At 31.7% G+C, this 19,889-nt stretch overlaps 2 protein-coding genes across 5 annotated transcripts; one reads left to right on the forward strand and one right to left on the reverse strand.

Annotated features, from left to right (window-relative positions):
- Nucleotides 1-1,876: 1,876 nt before the first annotated feature.
- Nucleotides 1,877-5,339, reverse strand: LOC109171366 (14-3-3-like protein B). The gene is made up of 7 exons (XM_019320443.1): nucleotides 5,117-5,339; nucleotides 4,233-4,539; nucleotides 4,025-4,112; nucleotides 3,317-3,426; nucleotides 3,064-3,212; nucleotides 2,350-2,405; nucleotides 1,877-2,247 (listed from the first exon to the last, which is right to left on the reverse strand). Exons 1-7 carry the CDS (start codon nucleotides 5,190-5,192, stop codon nucleotides 2,245-2,247), a joined length of 789 nt encoding a protein of 262 aa, XP_019175988.1. The 5' UTR covers nucleotides 5,193-5,339; the 3' UTR covers nucleotides 1,877-2,244.
- Nucleotides 5,340-16,050: 10,711 nt separating this feature from the next.
- LOC109164519 (putative lipase YOR059C) lies at nucleotides 16,051-19,622 on the forward strand. Of its 4 annotated transcripts, none has more exons than XM_019313034.1 (12): nucleotides 16,051-16,164; nucleotides 16,356-16,396; nucleotides 16,838-16,982; nucleotides 17,450-17,517; nucleotides 17,599-17,669; nucleotides 17,752-17,994; nucleotides 18,239-18,402; nucleotides 18,495-18,550; nucleotides 18,644-18,696; nucleotides 18,895-19,066; nucleotides 19,144-19,241; nucleotides 19,358-19,622. In XM_019313034.1, exons 3-12 carry the CDS (start codon nucleotides 16,840-16,842, stop codon nucleotides 19,460-19,462), a joined length of 1,173 nt encoding a protein of 390 aa, XP_019168579.1. In that variant the 5' UTR covers nucleotides 16,051-16,164; nucleotides 16,356-16,396; nucleotides 16,838-16,839; the 3' UTR covers nucleotides 19,463-19,622. The 4 variants fall into 4 exon arrangements, with proteins under 4 accessions (XP_019168579.1, XP_019168587.1, XP_019168577.1 ...); XM_019313042.1 differs by having other exon boundaries at nucleotides 16,068-16,136; XM_019313032.1 differs by lacking the exon at nucleotides 16,051-16,164 and having other exon boundaries at nucleotides 16,188-16,396.
- The last annotated feature ends 267 nt before the right edge of the window (nucleotides 19,623-19,889 follow it).

Genomic DNA, 19,889 nt, shown 5'->3' on the forward strand with positions numbered 1-19,889 from the left:
TTTAAAAATAAAAATAAAAAAATTTAGATTGGTGGTCAAAATTTTCTAACAATTAATTATCAATGTTCAGAAATTTCTAATCACCTATTGAAGTTAACATAAATATGAACCACATTTGGTGTCGTAAAAAGTTAGTGGTTAAATTCTTTTTTTTTTTTTTAAATAAAAATATCTTAAAATTTTTCATTTTTGCAGTAATGGTATATTGGTATTGTTACTCGGTATTATATTTTATTATTATATGAAATTAAATCTTTGTTAATTAATGGTGTGATCGATTAATTCATAATAAGGACTAAGGAGTTACATATTAATAATATTTAATATTACGTAGTTATTTTTAATAGAAAAAAGTACTTCCTTTGTCTCATTTTATCAGTTCCACCTACTATTCATTGATTGAACTAACTCTTTCTTCTTTATTTATTTATTTTTAATATAATTTACTTATTTTAAATTCAAATTATTATTATTTTTTAATAGTACTTTTATTGTAATTTCTAAATATATAAATTTTGTATAATAATATAATACTAAACTTAATATTATGAAAATTTGAAATTAAAAATAATTTTAATTAAGCCGTGTTAATCGAATTAAACACATAAAATGAGACGTGGGAATATGACTTTTGTGATTATGAAACAAAAGGGAAGCATGTCTACTTGGAAATGTTGATGGTGCCGACATGAGAGGTACGACGAGGGAGCTTGATTAATGGACAAAAGTACTAAATTCGGATACCAATAAGCCTATAAACATTTTGGAATCTTTGTTACACACTTGCACCTATCTTGAGTCTTGACATTCCACCACCCTCATTTGCATATTCCCTTCTTTATATGCAACTAGTGAAATAATTCTCTCTCTCTCTCCATCTCCCATCACCACAATTAACTAATGTATTCATGAAACTCGCATGGACAGCTCAATTGATCATAGAGGTGAAATTTGGGAAGAAAGACTAAGGATTGAGTCTCACGAGTTGTGTAGTGATTCGATTCGATTCGGTTCTGTTCACGGTTTGAAACCTATGGTCCAAGGTTCATTATTGGCAAGAATCATAACATAAATATAATTGTTACTATATGGCTTTAGACCATTCATGAAACGGCAATTTCGATTCAAGAAACCAATTTTTTTTTTTAATATTCATAACTCTATGTTCATAAATTTTGAACTATATATTTATAATTATGAACAATTTTGAAACTGTGTTCACCTTGTACCACAACATAATTTGCCCAAACCCACCCCTACTAGACCCTTCAATCCTTCATAATTGCCCAACTTTCAACGTCAAGAATGTTTCTGCACTCCTATTTGAGGCCCCTCCAAAAGCCATAAACTTTATGCTGATATTATCGGGGCAGCTTGGTCAGATTTAACAGGTTTTTTCATCTTTTTTCCTCTTTTCACATTAACAACAATGAAGTACCACATGCTAGAGTGTGGTTGAGTGAAAGAGACTCATCCATCCTTAATCAAAGGTTTAAGGGTTCAATCCTTGACTTTAGGTATGGAGCAACCTTAAATCTCCAGACCAGCTGGGCTTAGTTACTGTGTCTGACGATGGAAATTCCCTTGTTGATCGTGCTCACTTCTCGTACCTCAGTTGTAATTGACATTGCAAATTTTGTCATTTTTCTAACAAAACATTAGGGACAAAACTTATAAACTCAGTTTATATCTCAAGGGCAAAAAAGTGAACAAACCTATTCGAAAAAAAAAAAAAAAAAAAAAAAAAAAAAAAAAAAAAAAAAAAGACAAAATTTATAACATCAATAATAGCTTAGGAACAAAAAGTGAGTCAACCAACAAGTAAGGGCAAATGCTACAATTACAGTAACTTAGGGACGAAAAGTACAAATTTTTCAAAAAGTTAATACACAACTGAGAAGGAAAACCAGAAGTTCAATGCTTCTGTTTTAAAGCTTTCTTGGTTCACTTATTCTCTCCAGAGGAGTTGTAATTACAAAGAGAAGATATATAGAGGATGAAACAACAGCAGGGTAATCTGCAGTCAACTGTTCAGAATGGCACACACAACAAAGAAAGGAATTCTCAATTAATTGGGGCATAGGTGTCTAACTACCCCGATGCCCGGCTACATAAACTACAATTGAAATGGAACAACAATGACATTAATATTGACGCTAGATAATCCTCCTCCCGATAAGCCAGGATAAGGAAAGAATGTTGTGATGGCTAGAGTTTAGCAGTTTAAGACGGGTACAGCCTCCTTTACTGCAAAAACGGTTATAATACCATGTGAGGAACTAAAACCGAAGCATCTGAAGAGCTATTGAAAACACGGGATGGTAATTGCTCGAAAAGGATATTACACACCTCAGCGTCTTCATCCATGCTGGGCTTTGCAGATCCATCCGCCTTCTGGCCTTCCTCTGAGGGAAAACAGAATAAATCAGTAACGTGCACTAATAGTATTGACAATTTGGCATAGACAGGATCATGGTTGCAGTAGGCGCTAGGCGCTAGTTGGGCGGTGGAGTAGCGCCTAGCGCCTAGATGGCCTAGGCAGCTAACTAAAAAAAACAATGCACGTGTGTGGGTGTATGTCACACACACACACACACATATATATATATATATAATGAAAAAAATTAGCAAGGCCAAGTCAGCCAAGTTAACTCGGCCGAATTGGACGAGTTCGCCTCTAACTCGGCCGAGTTAGGCACCTAGACGGGCGCCTAGGGGGGAAATCGCCACGGCTTAGGGGCGCCTAGGGGGCCGCCTAGGCCGATTTTTGCAACAGTGGACAGGATGCAACATCAAACTAATTGAGAACAACTTCCAAGGAGTGCAAGATTTTCGCTTTTCACAAATTTGGGATCCTTCTCAAGTAAATTAGCAAGCAAGAAAAGTCCTCTCCTTAAGCATTTTGTATGAACAAAGCATTCTCTTTAACTTCACAATTTTTAAAAAAAAAAATGATATTGCAGGAGATATCCATTCCTATGAACAAAACAGACAAAGCGAATATAAACAAACTGGCCAGGTAAAATCCAGAGCTAGCAGCATGTTCATGAGAAACGTTATTACCTCCATCCTCTTGAGCGTCAGAAGTCCATAACGTAAGGTTGTCCCTTAGGAGTTGCATGATTAATGTGCTATCCTTGTAGGACTCCTCGTTCAAGTTATCTAACTCTGAGATGGCCTCATCAAAAGCCTGCTTTGCAAGGTGACAGGCCCTGTTATGCAAGTCAAACCAAGAAGGGTTTCAGAAAAAACCCCACAAGGGGGAAGAGTACAAACTACAAAGACTTGACTATGGAAGACAAAAACAATAACCTACCTCTCAGAGGAATTCATAATTTCATAGTAGAAGACTGAAAAGTTCAACGCCAAGCCTAATCGTATTGGATGTGTAGGAGGCAGTTCAGACTCTGCTTTAGTAGCAGCTGCCTGCAAATGATTAGGGTTAAAAGTCAAATCTAATAAATAAAAAATCGATAGTCCCAATTACTCATAATTATCTCGAGCCATTGAGATACACTGCATACTGATACATAAAGACCATACTATCACTGGATGGAAAATGAGCATAATTATTTTTAATTTTAAATATTTAAAATATACAATGATGGTGGTGGTGGTTGGTGGTGGGTGGGTGGTGGCGGGTGATTGGCTGCTCCACTGCTAAACGGAAAATGACTTCCCCCGCAAAAAAGGGAAGTCATTTTCCGAAAAATCCCCTCTATTGTCCATTGACTTCCATTTTCCCCCTCTAGCCAAACACTGGAAACCCGGAAAATGATTTCTAGAAATCATTTTCCGGGTTTCCAAACTCACCCTTAGTTTGCTAACAGAATACATCTTCAGTATTACCATGACTATGCAGCATACAAATTAGTTCTACCACTTAACAATGGCCAATATGGAAGATAATCATTACCAATCATAGGCTATGCAGAAAAGGAACATATAAATGTCAAAAAATAAACAAGATAGCACTGACAAATTGATCTAAATTTTTTCATTCAGGTAAAAGAATAGCACATGCCTGATATGCTTTGAGTGATTGATCAGCAGCCTCTTTTCTTTCATCTGCCGCCTTAAACTCGGCCAAGTACCTGTAGTAATCCCCTTTCCTAAAAGAAATCCACAAATTCAAATCTTTTCAAATAAAACCAATGTATGCATATGAATAAAAAAGAGGCAGCTACCAACATGTGAATGATCAAAATATGAAATACAGTAAATGAGCTCACATTTTGTAGAAAAACACTGTGGATTCACCAGTTGTACAAGAAGGAATCAAATTTCCATCTAGCACAGACATAATGTCAATACAAATGTTTGACAACTCGGTCTCAACCTTCTGTCTATAATCTTTGATCCGCTTCACATTTTGCTCATTTCCTCTGGCTTCTTCCTTCTGTTCAATGGAAGAAAGAATCCTCCAGGAAGCCCTTCGAGCCCCAATCACATTCTTGTACCCAACAGAGAGCAGATTCCGCTCCTCGACACTCAGCTCCACATCTAGCTTAGCTACTTTCTTCATGGAATCCACCATTTCTACAGAAAATTAAATCAAACAAGCAGACAATTAAGACAATCCAAGCAAAACTGCATTATCATATTGAACACAACCCATAGTAATCAAATTGTGAAACTGAAGGAACTCCAACTCCATTTAAATTTACCCATCACTTCTGGAACACCATGATAGGCAACCAAATGAAAGATACTCAATATTCATGACTCCAATCTTAACATTTTTAAAGATATTAATAAATTCATTCGTGCACATTCTGACAGATATGACCAAGAAGGAAGAAAATCCGATTTTCAAAGTTCCCAACTTTGCCCCCAAATACCCCCCTGCTCTCCCTGAAAAGGAAAACCTGAATCCATGGAAAGAAATTCCAACATCGAAACACAATTCTACTAAAAGGAAAAGCAATACAACACTAAACTTTGACAAAAGAAGAATTTCTCTAAACTATTCAATCAATTAATCTTTACCCAAACTAAAAAAATTTCCTATCCACCATAGTTACACTTTAAACTTGTGTCGTTTGCACAATGTCAATGGAAAGTAATGATAGAGAAATTTCCAAATTTTATAAAAAAAATTCATATTGTGGTTTACCTTCATATCGTTCGGCTTGCTCAGCGAGCTTGGCGACGTAGACGAAGGTTTCACGGTCCTTGGAAGGTGAAGCCATTGGAGCTGCTGCTGCTAACGACGACTGATCTGAAAATGAAGAATTAGGGTTTCTGGATTTTGGGAGATTTTTAGGTTAATTTTGTGGGCACAAATGGGAGAAATTTTTTTCCAAATGTACAACGCTTTATGAGTTGTACTTTTTGCCGTCATTTAGCTGGTACACTTCTTGCTAGTTGGACGCCATTAGACCTGTGGTGCTGACTGTTAATCTGTTATGACCATTTTTTACACAAATTGATTAAATCAAATTATATAAATATAACTAGTATTTTTATGCGCAATGTGTAAAAATAGATGCTCAATATTAAAATCTTAGATTTATTTAGATTTTAGATATTTATAATATTGTATAATAATACTAATCTATATCTATATCTATATATCTATATATCTATATATATATATAAAAGTAAAATCCTCCTACATCATTTTCCCGCCCAAACTTTGGTACTAAATTAATTAAATATTTTATATTTTTTTGGTCAAATAATTAATAAATCTTATTTGGTAAGTAAATATTTAATGAAAATTAATTAAAATGTATTAATTGATAATATTGCATAATTATGGTATATATTGCAAATGTAGTAATATCAATTTATAGTAACGTGATTATGCATGGTAATAACATATGGAACGCACCTTGCAAATGAATATTATGTATGGTATTGCAAATTTATTAATATTCGAAATGTATTGCTTACTTATTTAAGACCAATTATACTAAACATAAATTGACCATTTCACACCTTTTAATACTACAGATTACTATTCAAAATTATTCAATTTTTTTTTTACCAATTATACTTGATGGTATTGCAAATGTAACGTAATAACAACATATCATTATGCTATTTAAACAAATCATTCTGTGCTAAAAGTAAAGTTGTAAACTTCCACCATATTTATGTCTCTATACTCTCCTATTCACATCGAATATAATAGCAATGACTTCTACTCAATTCGAGATTATTGGTCGCGAACTTCATCCTATACACTAATGGAACATAATCAAGTTTAGACTACTATGCGATAGAGGTATTGTTTTTGTAATATTGTCTAAAAAATTTGTATTTGAAAAAGTTTAGTTTATGCATATGATTTTGTTATAACTTTTTTTTTTTTCTACACTACAATTTCAAGGAACTTTTCTACATATTCATATTCCTAAAATGTTTGTTCAAAAGTTGATGCATGAACAAATTTAAAGAAAGGGTGTTTATCGAATTAATAATTTTTTAGTGAATTATAATTTGTATTATTAGTGATTTACCTTTTGTGCCTTAAAAACTTGCAGGTGCTTAGGAACGTTAGCAAGTTGTTTACTCTTACTCTAAATCAGGCTCGAAATCCCCAGGCATTGTCAAAATCAACTACTTTTAATCGCATCGAGATTCCGACCTCTTAGGACCCATTAAATGGTGATTAATTAGAAATTTACCAATAGTGTTCTTAAGCTGTTCAGATTGTTTTTTTATTTCTTGCTATTTGAAAGAACTCATTGTCACTGTCATATTATTATTAATTTCCCACCTTTATTCTCTATATTCATTGAGGAACGAGGATGTTCAGGTTTTATTAGGCCTATATGTTGGTACACATGGTCTTCGTTCTTCAGAAGTAATCCACCTAATTTAAGGCGCAGATTTGGTCAGGGGAAAGAAGATGGAATCACGAAGCACTCATCTAGGATTGAATTTTATGAATACGTTGAAGCTGTAAAATTAACTGGACATCCTTACGTGCCTGCTGACCAGATAAAGCATGTTTGGTTGGATGAAAAACGTTTTCCTTAAATTTGAAAAAAATGAAAATTTCTCCTATTTGATCAAAAAGTTTTCCAATAGTAAGGGTGGTATTTTTTTTCCATGAAAATTGAGAAGAAAGTATTAATAATTTCTTGGTTCTAATAGTTATTAAAAGATCGATTATATTGAACATCAATTAAAATTCTATTAGCCTCAGTAATTTTTTATATTATTCATTGTTGGTATGTAACAGACATTTGTCATTGTACACTAATACAATTTATGGTTTACTGCATATATATTTCAACTCTGAAATTTGTCTACTTTATTTTAATTTTAACAACGTTCAATTTTAAATTTATTCTTAACCGTAGTCAATTAGTTATTATTATTATTAGTATTTGCCATGGCTATGTTATAGTAATAAATGAAAAGGAAATGATTGAAGCCAAAATATCATTTTTATATTTTTAATACTCTGTAATATGTAATAATTTAATTTGAAATTCAAATTCCATTCAAATTGCGTTAGTGTAATATCACGAAGTAATTTACGAAATTTATATTATATATTTTATGTTTGTAGGGTTTTAGCTTCCAAAACAATACTAATAACCAAACAAAAAACGAAAATATACAAAACAAAAATAGTAATTATTATCATTATTTACATTTTAATAATAATATTTAATATTCTCCGGATTTTTTTATGTTTTTATGATAATAATGAAGAAATATGGTAATATTATGCTACAATTTAATAAAGAATTATTTGAATATGGTAATTTTATGTCCTCTGATATTATGGTAATATTACTAAATCATATATGCTACAATTTAATGAAAAATTATTTGAATATGGTAATATTATGTTCAAATTTGATCTAATATTGTGGTAATATAACCAAATCATATATGCTACGATTTAACCAAATTACCGTGTAGAAATATGGTAATGAAGAAATATAGTAATACTATGCTACGATTTAATGAAGAACTATTTGAATATGGTAATATTATGTCCGAATTGAATTTGATCAAATATTATGCTAATATCACCACACCATATATGCTATGAATTAATGAAGAATTATTTAAATATGGTAACCAAATTACCGTGTACAATTTTTAACTAAAGATATGCTACGTTAAAAAGATATATTATTCAGGGCGAAATATATGCTATGATTTAAATAAATTACCGTGTAGAATTTGATCTAATTTAATACAACTTATTTTTTATTAGTTGTCAAGGACATCAATTGCTTTGCACGGAATTCTTTGTACTATCACAAACTAACGCAATACTGATAAGGGGATTAACGGGAAGAATAAAGAAACTAACGTACAAAGAAACAATTAACTAAAATCTTGGTAATAATGTTTCCATATTCACATATTAATGTACTACCATAATTTATATTTATACTATTATTAAAAACAAAATTCTCCTTTCTTAAATTCCTGCCCAAACACTTCTGCCCAAACAATAGAAAAATGAAAAAGGGAAACTGATTAATACTAAATACTAATCAATAAAAAGGTTAGCAGTAAAAAATGGAAATAAAAAAAAGATTCATAATTCACTGATTAATACTAATAATGTTAGCAGTACACATAGAAAAAAATGAAAAAAAAAAAAAAACTGGAATCTGTACTATTAATAAAAACAAAATCCTCAATTTTAACTCTCTGCCCAAAACAGTCATATATTATTAAGGTTTGCTTAATATTGTAAAATAGTGCAATACAATTCCTAATAGAATATATTGTTTTCTACTTTCCTATTCGTACTACAATTCTACATTAAAATTCCTATTCGTAATACAATTCAATAATATTAAAATTCATATTCCTATTCAAAAATATTATTCTGTCACTACTACAATCAATCAATACTTATTATTAAAAATAAAATCCTCCTTTTCAACTTCCCGCCCAAACACTTAATAATAATAAGGTTAGCAGTAAAAAAAAAAAGGAAAAATAGAAAGGAATCTGTAATTTGAGAAGCCATAATGTTCTAAAATTATTTCTACACGTTATTTTACTATTAATCTAATGAATATGAATATAAGGAATATTTTGCAAAAAACAAAACAAAAAAAAATAAAAGGAAAAGAATCAGTAATTTATAATTTAGATTAAAATTACAGGTTGTTATTGTAATATTAATCTAATGAATATAATGAAGATTTTTCAAAAAAAAAATGGAAAAGAATCAGTTATTAATAATCTATACGTATACTATTAATAAAATCAAAATTATCTTTTTTAACTTTCCGCTCGAACACTTAATAATAATAATGTTAGCAATAAAAAAAAAGGAAAAATGGAAAAGAATCCGTAATTCGAGAAGCCATAATGTTCTAAAATTATTTCTTCTAATGAATATGAATATAAGAAATATTTTGAAAAAAAAAAAGAAAGAAAGAATCGGTCATTAATAGTTTAGATTAAAATTACACGGTATTATTTTATTATTATTCATCAATCAATACTATTATTAAAATCAAAATTCTCATTTTAAAATTTCTGCCCAAACACTTAATAATAATAAGGTTAGCAGTAAAAAAGGAAAAATAGAAAAAAATATGTAATTCGAGAAGCCATAATGTTCTAAAATTATTTTTACACGTTATTTTACTATTAATCTAATGAATATGAGTATAAGTAAGATTTTACAAAGAAAAAAAAAAGAATCGGTTATTAATAATTTAGATTAAAATTACAAGCGTTATTTTTCTATTAATCTAATATATATACTATTAATAAAAATAAAATTATCCATTTTAATTTTCCGCCCAAAATAGTCCTATATACTATTAAAGTTTGCGTAATCTATATTATCTATATATATATATATATCTATATAAAAACAAAACCCTCCTATTACATTTTTACGCCCAAACTTTTGTAGTAAAACTTAGGGTGTGTTTGGTTGGTGGGTTTTGCCCATAGGAATGGGTATGAAAGTGATTGTTGTTGTTTGGTTGATAGGTTTTTAGAACACTACTATGGGTTTCGAATACCCCATCAATTGAAAAACCCATACTAAAATACAATAAGGGTTTCATTCCCTTATTCATTCTCAAGCACTACTATTAGTAACAATTCTCATTCCACTCTACTACCAAACATGTTAAATACTTTCACCAAAACCCATTACCATTACCAAGATTTGATACCCATTCCGATTCCGATTCCTATGTGCGAACCAAACACACCCTTATTTGGTAAGTAAATGTCAAATAGAAATTAATTAAAATCTATTAATTGTTAATATTGCATAATTGGTAATATTATGTATGATATTATATTCTATAATATAATTGGTAATATTATTGTTCAAGTATAATATAAACCCTATGTAATATATAATAATCATCATCATAATAATAATAATAATAATAATAATCTATATATATATATATATATATATATATATATATATATATATATATATATATATATATATATATATATATAGAAAAGTAAAATCATCCTAACCAATTTTCCTGCCCAAACTCAGGAGCATTTTAGTCAAACCCTTCATTTCATTAATATGGACGTTTCAGACTATTTGTCTTTTAGCCTTGGATTCCTTTTTAAGTTAGTCTAATTTTGTTAAGTTTTTAGAGATTAAGGGCATATTAGATGCAGTTATTGTCGAAAAATTAGTATTAATATTTATAATATTTTACATCATCAAATAAAAATAGAACGAAAATTAGTTTAAAATATCACTGTATATATATATTCTAATTGACTAATTGATTGAAAATATAAAAGAAAATTAATATTAATGATCCATAATTGACTAAAATTAAAAAACAAATGGTCAGATCATTGCATTATAATTAAAAATGAAACATAAATTAAAAATTAGACGAAAATATTTTAATAATAGTATTCTACATCATCAATAGTAAATGCATATTTGCCAAGCACCTTGTGCTTAGATGGCATGTAGTGACCTCTCCCATGTGGGAGGCCATGAGATCAATCCTCAATGGAGGCGTTGTTGACTCAGTAGCATAATTAAAAATAAATAATATCTACATCATCAATTAAAAACTTGACTGAAAATAAAAAAGAAAATGATCACTAATTGAGTGCTGTCCATCAAAATTTTGGTGATATTATGTTTTTTTATTCCATATATACAAATGAATTAAGATAACAATTCATTGCTATAATTGAGTTGCTAGAGAACGAGCACATTTGCCTAATTTAAAAAAAAAATACTAAATGATGATAAATAAAATCTCCAAAGTTACAACACTGTATGTGTACATCTACATATTAGTTATTAATTTGAGCAATTATTTACTCAAATTCAAGCAATGATAACATTAAAACACATAAATGATTCAAATCACATCTTCAATTGCACTATATAATATTTGATGTTCTAATTTAAATAATTATATATCAATCCAAATATTCGTAATATATTACAACAAATCTATTCCGTGCATCGCACGGGCGCAAATACTAGTACTAATAATAATGTAAACAATTTTTATACATTTGATATTTATATTTATATTTTAAGAAAAAATTTATCTAGAATTCTAATATATAATGTCTATATATTATTACCATTAAGAAGATAAAAAAATCTATCATGGATGCATGTGCATGGTAACAACAATTGGAAAATATAACGGTAGTTATAGCGGTAAGGTATTTTTGACCAAAATATTGTATAGTACAACTCTTATAATATAATGTATACAAAGAAAAGGTAACGGACATAAATGAAGGGTATAACTAGGGCTGGGCACTTCGGGTTTCGGTTTCGGTTTTTTAGTTTTAAAAAAATTAAACCATTCGGTTTAAAAATGTGTTCGATTTCGGTTTCGGGTTGAAAATTTCGGTTCGGTATGCGGTTCGGTTTTGGTGGAAGTCCACTATTTGAACGATTCCTTTTTTGCCTGACCGATTGTTCAGTTGGCTCACTTGGAGTGCCACTTGAAGTGTTTTGTTGATGACAAGATGAAGAATATTTATCTATTGTTAATATTTGAAAAATAAGAATTATTAAAACACCAAATGTTGGGACTCACGATTTAGAGTTGAGATCTAAGGACTTGAGGAGTTGAAATTATTAATTATTATAATATTTATATATAATACTAGCATTTTGTACGCGTGATGCGCGAAAATTTATGCCCAACATTAAAAAATTGATAAATGCAAATAATTACAAATTATAGTTCAAATTATATTTCGCAATTCCTTAAAGTAGTAAATTTTAATTATCGTATTCGAAAACTATAGAGATGAACAAAATTTATATTTGTTTATTAATAATGTAAACAATTTTGATATAATTTATACTTTGTTTTTACAATAAATAACTAAAATATCTATAATACTAATCTAGTACCCGGTCACATATATCGGTGCGTGTGCATGCCTATATATATACACACATATATGATTCACCATTCATAGAAATTTAATTAAAATATAATCAACAATTAAAGTAATTATATAATGATTTTGCCCTTAGGGTTGGGGTTCAGCCTTTGGAAGAATTATATAATGATTTTAATAAAATGATAATTAAAGAATAGAAAAAGATATCATAGATATAGGTGCATGATAATAATGATAGAGTTATGAAAGTTAGAATTAAATAGTAACGGTGTTATCACGGTATAAGGGTACTTTTGTCTCACAAGAATGTTGTAGGGACAATTTTGTACATTATAATTAAAGTGTATAACATTTAATGAAAAATGTTTACCTTTATTAGCATACAAATGTAAATATTAACACAAATGTGCTTATAGCTTAATGGATAAAGCTCATGGTTAGGAGTTCAATTCTCACCCTAAACATTTAATTTATTATATTATACATTTATTAAAAAAAAAATAAAATCGATCGATTTTTCGGTTCGGTACTCGATGAACCGAAATGCCCAAGCACCTTGTGCTCAAATGGAACTTCTGTGGCTCCCCTTGAGGAAAGGTCATAGGTCGAACCCGAAAAAATTGAATATGGTGGCGGGTTATGAATAGGGAAAAATTGAATAATTACGGTACTAAATTGGCAATTTTAAAAGTTGTGAACTCAAATTGACAATACCTCAATAGTCATAGGACTAAAAGTGAAATTACCTCTAAAAAGTTTTTGTATGGAATGTTCAGAATATGTACACTACCATCATCTTATGGAATGTTCAATGTTAATTTATTGTAAAATTAAAATGTGGCTTGTTGCTAACTCAAATTGACAGTACCTCAATAGTCATAGGACTAAAAGTGAAATTTTCTCGAAAAGTTTTTTTGTATGGAATGTTCATAATATGGACACTACCATCATCTTATGTAATGTTCAATGTTAATTTATTGTAAAGTTAAAATGTGGCTTGTTGCTAGGAAGTGAACTATGACTTTTTGTAAGACTGGCAAAATATGTAGTAGTTAAGAGCTGCCAGAGTATGTACACTGTCAGAAGTGAACTATGACTTTTTGTATGGAATGTTCAAAATATGTACACTGTCAGAGTATTCAAAATTTAGTTGTTTTAGTGGAGATTTGGTCTACAATCTACCCTAAATTGTCATTGTGGGTTCTAACATAGTAGCATCTAAATTGTCATTGCAATGATACAATGTGATGTGCCCTGTGTATGAAATTTGAGCTAATTAAAGAAGCATAGCATAATAACATTTAAATATTGTCATTTTGTAAGGATTTCATTCTCATTACACAGTGAAACATTACAATAAATATTAAGAAGGGAAAATTGTAATTTATTTTCCTTCATAATATGTCAATTATCAATGTCACCCCTGAATTATTAGTGGTGTAAATGTTGCCCCTCTCAATTTTTAAAACGGTACATATATTGCACATGTATTATGTGTACTTGTTAGTATACAAACTAATAAAAGTATTGAATTATATGAAACCTGTTTAGTAACTTTACTTGTAAGGATATCACATCCACTGAGGTTTGAACCCACAACTTCCCCGATAAAGGAGCAACTTGGTGCCATTGGACCACAATAATCTCCAGACTTAATCCTTCTGTCAATTTATAAATATGTATTTTTATTTGAAAGGTTTTTATAGTGGTTGTAAAACTTACACATACAAATGTTGTTGCGAAAAATCTGCAAGGCGAGCTATTGCTACGAGTCCTTTCATTCTGGTTCAGAATTGTAGCCTAAGCATCAATTACTCCAACCTTTATCTCCACATTCATGTTAAGGGTTAACATACCATCCCAGATGACTACTCTTTCACCGTAGCAGAAAATCTCCTTTGTACTGTTTGTAAAAAAAAATAATTAATATATATATATATATATATATATATATATATATATATATATATATATATATATATATATATATTAGAAATTTTAATATATTGATGACCAACACATGCATGTTTAGTTATATAGTCTTACGGGTCAACATTTTCGTTCTGTAGAATTCATTTGGCAATGACTTTTTCATTTGTATTTCATGGTCGTTGAATATCAATTTGTCTTGTCAAGAAGGGGGACTTCAAATGATTATATTGGTGATCCTAACTTGTCGTCTTTCCACCCGTGGTTGTAGCCCCTGAGGTTCTTTTGGTGCAGTCTTATCAAATTCCACTTCTATGTTGTGGGTCTACATTATCTAGCCCTCTTTGATGTTGTTGTGGTTGTTTTGGCAGCATCTATAATCATTTCATATTTTTTTTTTTGTATAAAGTTAACATGTGTTTTAATCAAAGACGGTATTTGATGCAAATAAATTTAGTATACAGTGCAACTATATTTACCACAAAGTGCAATTAGTATATACTAATAATGCAACCAAGTTGTTAAAGTTTCATTACCTCATCAACATTCACTTGTCGGTCTCCCATTAAGTCCTTGTGTTTGTTCTTCTCTTATATTCTGATATAGGGTTGCATCAGTAGAAGGTCTGATAGGGTTTGTAAAGCTTGCCTGTGCTGCAGTCCTTGAGACATTGTGAATTGCATTTCTCTTGGAGTAAGGCCCAAGCTAAAACTTGGTACCTCTGCCACCTTGTTCCTGTACTGTTCTCTCCTAGTAATTGTATCATCAATCTCATCAAATGCGGCAATGAACTCTGGGTTGTTCCAGAATTCTTCACTCTGTTGTGTCGATCTAATCTCAGGGTTTGGAGTAAGGCCCAAGCTAAAACTTGGTACCTCTGCCACCTTGTTCCTCTACTGCTCTCTCCTAGTAATTGCACCATCAATCTCATCAAATGCAGCAATGAACTCTGGGTTGTTCCATAATTCTTCATTCTGTTGTGTTAATCTAATCTCAGGGTTCGAAATTTCTCTAGCAATTTATGTGCAGATTCCACCATATGTTTGAAATTCTCATCTTCGAGCGTGTGTTGGGTGCCTCTTGTGCCATTTTTATCACTTCAAACATTGTTTTTGCTAGAAGTTTTTATCTTTTGTGCAAATCTGTGCATGTAATTTATTTATTTATTTATTTATTATTATTATTATTATTTTTTTTTTTGCAGTAGATATGTGATTTTGCCCGTGTGCCACAATTTGTATGTCGTGTGTCACAGTTTGTAAGTCGTGTGCCACAGTTTGTATGTCGTGTGCATAGGTTTGTTAATTAATATAGTCTGGGTTCGAAACTTGATGTTTACATGTATTCTTATGTGCCATTATGTATTAAATTGTATGCATGATACTAATTTGTAGTGTTTCCGTAATCAATCTGCACAATCCTCTATATATTTTGGTCCTCATATGAACTCAACCCTCTATATATATATATATATATATATATATATATATATATATATATATATATATAATTTGGGATCCATCACTCCACGCCACATCAAAATGGTGTGCAATGTTTTCCGTTAAAAAATCGAACAGTCCGAGACACAAGAGGTGCCCGCGTTTTCTTGTCTTCTACTTCCAGCTCTACTGAAGATGAGTACACATTTTATCTACGAACCAATGTCGGGAAACAGACAAAACTGATTCTTTTTATATTTCCATAAAAATTTAGGATAACAATTTTCTTGGATTTGCCAGTGTTATCGCTAGGATAACAATTTTCTATATTCAGAAAAATACAAATCTCAATTAATACATGACCCAAAAATATATTTGTTCTACCTCTGTGTATATACATGTAGAGAGAGGGACGAAAATGGAGGTCTGAACGGCAAGGAGAATATTGGTATACGTATCTGTTAAAGTGATTTTCTCTCTCTAGATTGCTTTTTTTACTTAATTTTTTTTGGTGGGGTTTTTCCTATAGTTATAAAGATATATTGTATGTGTGTGTATATATATGGCGTCATTGTTTCATCATTATTCTACTCGTGTTAGCCTATCCCCAAATTCTTGCTCCCCTTCGCCTTATTGTTCTTCAACCTCTTCTTCCAGTCTTCGCCCAAGGTTTAATCGGAAATTCATCAGCCTTTCAGGTAAAAATTCATCGATTTTTAGGCTATAAGTTTTGATTAATTCATCAATTTTGGAATACGGTGGTTCTTGTCTCTCTTAGGTTATGAGTTTTTATTGCAAGTATGAATCTTTTTTTTTTTGTTGCAAGTGCAGATGAATCTATAATTCATCAAAAATCTCTTGTTTTTCCCTTTTTAGTTGATTGAATTCTGTAATGGCTGTAAGAATACAAGATTATGTGTTATTATGTCAAATGCTTAGTACCCTTTGTATGAAATGTTCTTCAAGTTGCTTTGTTTTTGTTTATGATTCCAGATTTGGTTTGCTGGATAATTTCCAGTTGATTCTTGCTTTCTTTTTATTGCTTTATGAGTTTATGAATGATAATAGACGAGGCTATCGAACATTATCGGGCTGTTTTGCTCCACTTGAATTGAAGGTCTTACTTTATATTAATGCAGATATGAATAATCTCTGGAAAAATTTAAGCCTAAAAGCTCTTTCCATGGCTACAACTCAAGGAGACATTGCATCTCCGAGTGGCATCGTTGATGAAGGAGATAACCCTGAGCATCTTCTTGTCCTTGTTCACGGCATCATGGGAAGGTAAATTTGTCTCGATACGAAAATTCCCAACTTTCTATTTGATAGGATTTAACAAAAACCATAATAAATGTTTATGCTTTCCGTATATTTGGCATGAACCCAGAAGGAATTATGGACAGCTAATATAATGATGAAATGATTTTTGTTAGATGTTTTATTTGATGGATCTCTGCGCTGCACTATGCTTACTTCGCAGTGGTCACCCATCCTGTGACTGCTGTAAGGTTCTTTGGCTATCTGGTTGTCATATTCTACTTAAAACCAATTGGTGATAAGTAGGTGGACATTTACCATTTAACCACATCCCTCCATAGTAAGTCACAGTGTCACGTCTCGAATCGAGCAGGGGCTGAACTCGGCCAACCCGGCCGACACCCAACATTATTATCGTTGATAGTTTCAGGGTAGTTACTAGAAACTTCAGCGTTTTCCATTTCTGTTTTCGCTGAGATCTCCACGTGATGCAGCCCGGGTGACTGGACTTATGTACAAGCAGAGCTGAAGAGGCAGCTGGGAAGAAATTTTATGATCTATGGTATTGTAAAAATTATTTTTTTATCGAGTGAAAGGTGCAAGTTTACTTTAGATTAACATTCGAGTTGCTTTATATGTACAGCAAGCTCCGCTAACGCCTACACCAAAACATTTACCGGGATTGATGAGGCTGGAAAACGACTAGCGGATGAAGTATGTAAAATGGATTGGTCTTTCTGTTAAGGCGTGAAATTATTTTATCATCTTATGTTGAAATAAGCTTTATCATTGACAGATTATGCTAGTCGTGAAAGAGAGAAAGAGCCTAAAAAAGATATCTTTTCTAGCTCATTCTCTCGGTGGATTGATTGCGAGATATGGAGTTGCTGCTCTTTATACCCCAATCGTATCTAGCGATTTGTCTACTGGAAACAGAAACCCACTGAGCTCTTCAAATAACGGGTTGATTGCTGAGCTGGAACCGATCAATTTTATCACGTTGGCAACCCCGCATCTTGGAGTTAGAGGCAACAAGCAGGTGTGTTCTTTCTGGCCGTTTTTTTTCATGTTCTGCAACCATGTTAGAAAAAGTATTTTGGTCCTTTCGTCCGTTTTAAAGTCCTCTTTGGAAAGACTTAATTTGTCTCGAGGTTGAATTCTGGGCTAGTTCTGTTTCAATGCGATTCTACATAAAAAAATATTTTAAGATTATGGCGACCGTAGGATTGCTTACAAGGACTTGATCCTGATATCCAGACAGTTGATTTTCCTTTATGATCCAGCTTCCGTTTCTCTTTGGAGTCTCGATCTTGGAAAAACTTGCTGCACCAATGGCTCCCATTTTCGCTGGTCACACCGGTAGTCAGCTCTTCCTTACAGACGAAGAACCTAACAAACCGCCTCTTCTGCTACGAATGGCATCGGATTGTGAAGATGGGAAGTTTATGTAAGTAAATTCGTTTTTAACATATCATTCTTGTTGCTTCTCATTATGTACTAAAATTTGTTATCTTTGACGTTTTTTGTCTGTCCCTGCAGATCTGCACTCGGTGCTTTCAGATCCCGCACGATTTATGCTAACATCTGTTATGACCGTATCCTCTTTCCCCTTAAAATTTATTCGGCAACCGTAATCACAATTTGGCTAATATGTTTTAAGCTACTTGGAATTTCTTGACTTCACCTAGATATGGTCGGTTGGCGCACATCCTCTATAAGAAGGGAGACGGAACTTATTGAGGTAATTAATTGGTAATTCACATATCACTGTATGTATGCAAGCATTTAGTTAATAATCCGAAAAGCAGAAACGAGTTATTGCCCCGTGGGTGCAATATTGTGTTCGTGTATGATTTCAGAGACGAGCATTATACACTATATATATATATATATATATCACCTTGCGTTTTCATAACTCTTTGTATGTGGGTCCCGTTAGAAGCCACCTACACGATCTTTGGACGGTTACAAGCACGTTGTCGAAGTTGAACATTGCCCCCCCATTTCATCGGACGGTCCTCGTTTCCCTCCCGAAGCAACCAAAGCGAAGGAGGCTGCTCAAAACGAACCCAGCACACAAAATACATTAGAATATCACGAAATTCTGGAAGGTACGTAGCATATATATATATATATATACTTGTATTGATTGTACTCCTAATCTATACTTGTGTACCTCGAGAAACAGAGGAAATGATACGCGGCTTGCAACAACTGGGGTGGAAGAAAGTTGACGTTAGCTTCGAGTCTGCACCCCTGCCCTTCTTTGCTCATAACAATATCAATGTATGATTTAAACCAGTGTATATATATATATATATATATATATATATATATTCATTTGTTGATGTTGCGATTTTCGTTAAACTATAAACACTGGTTCCTGATTTGCATATAAATAGGTGAAGAACGAGCGGATTCATAATGCTGGAGCTGGAGTTATTGCTCATGTCGTCGACACCATAAAGCAACAAGAATCCGACACACTGGTTGCTGCTACCTTGTAGCACTTGTAATTGCAAACAGGTGTTTAAGAATTAAGAATTAAGAATTAAGAATATATATATATATATATATATATACACACACAGGGCTGTATACTGTACATTCTGATATGGATTACAAATATTATCAAAATCTGATTCTTTCTTCCTGTTTGATCCTAAATCTGATTGAACATTTACATTTGTATGGAATCATAGTTTGGCTTTCTTTTAACTGAAACTCCATTCCCCTACCCCGTCAAAAAATTAACTTTTATATGCAAGGTTGCAGAAGGCGCTAATCGTGCGTCTAAGTGCCTAGCGCCTAAGCAACTGAGGCAATCGAGTAATAATAATAATAATAATAATAATAATAATAATAGGCTCCAGCCGCTCTACATAGTCCAAAATTAACTTTTATATGCAAGGTTGCAGAAAGCGCTAATCGTGC

This window comes from Ipomoea nil, unplaced genomic scaffold (assembly GCF_001879475.1).
Source record: "Ipomoea nil cultivar Tokyo-kokei standard unplaced genomic scaffold, Asagao_1.1 scaffold0317, whole genome shotgun sequence".
In the NCBI taxonomy this organism is placed as follows: Eukaryota; Viridiplantae; Streptophyta; class Magnoliopsida; order Solanales; family Convolvulaceae; genus Ipomoea; species Ipomoea nil.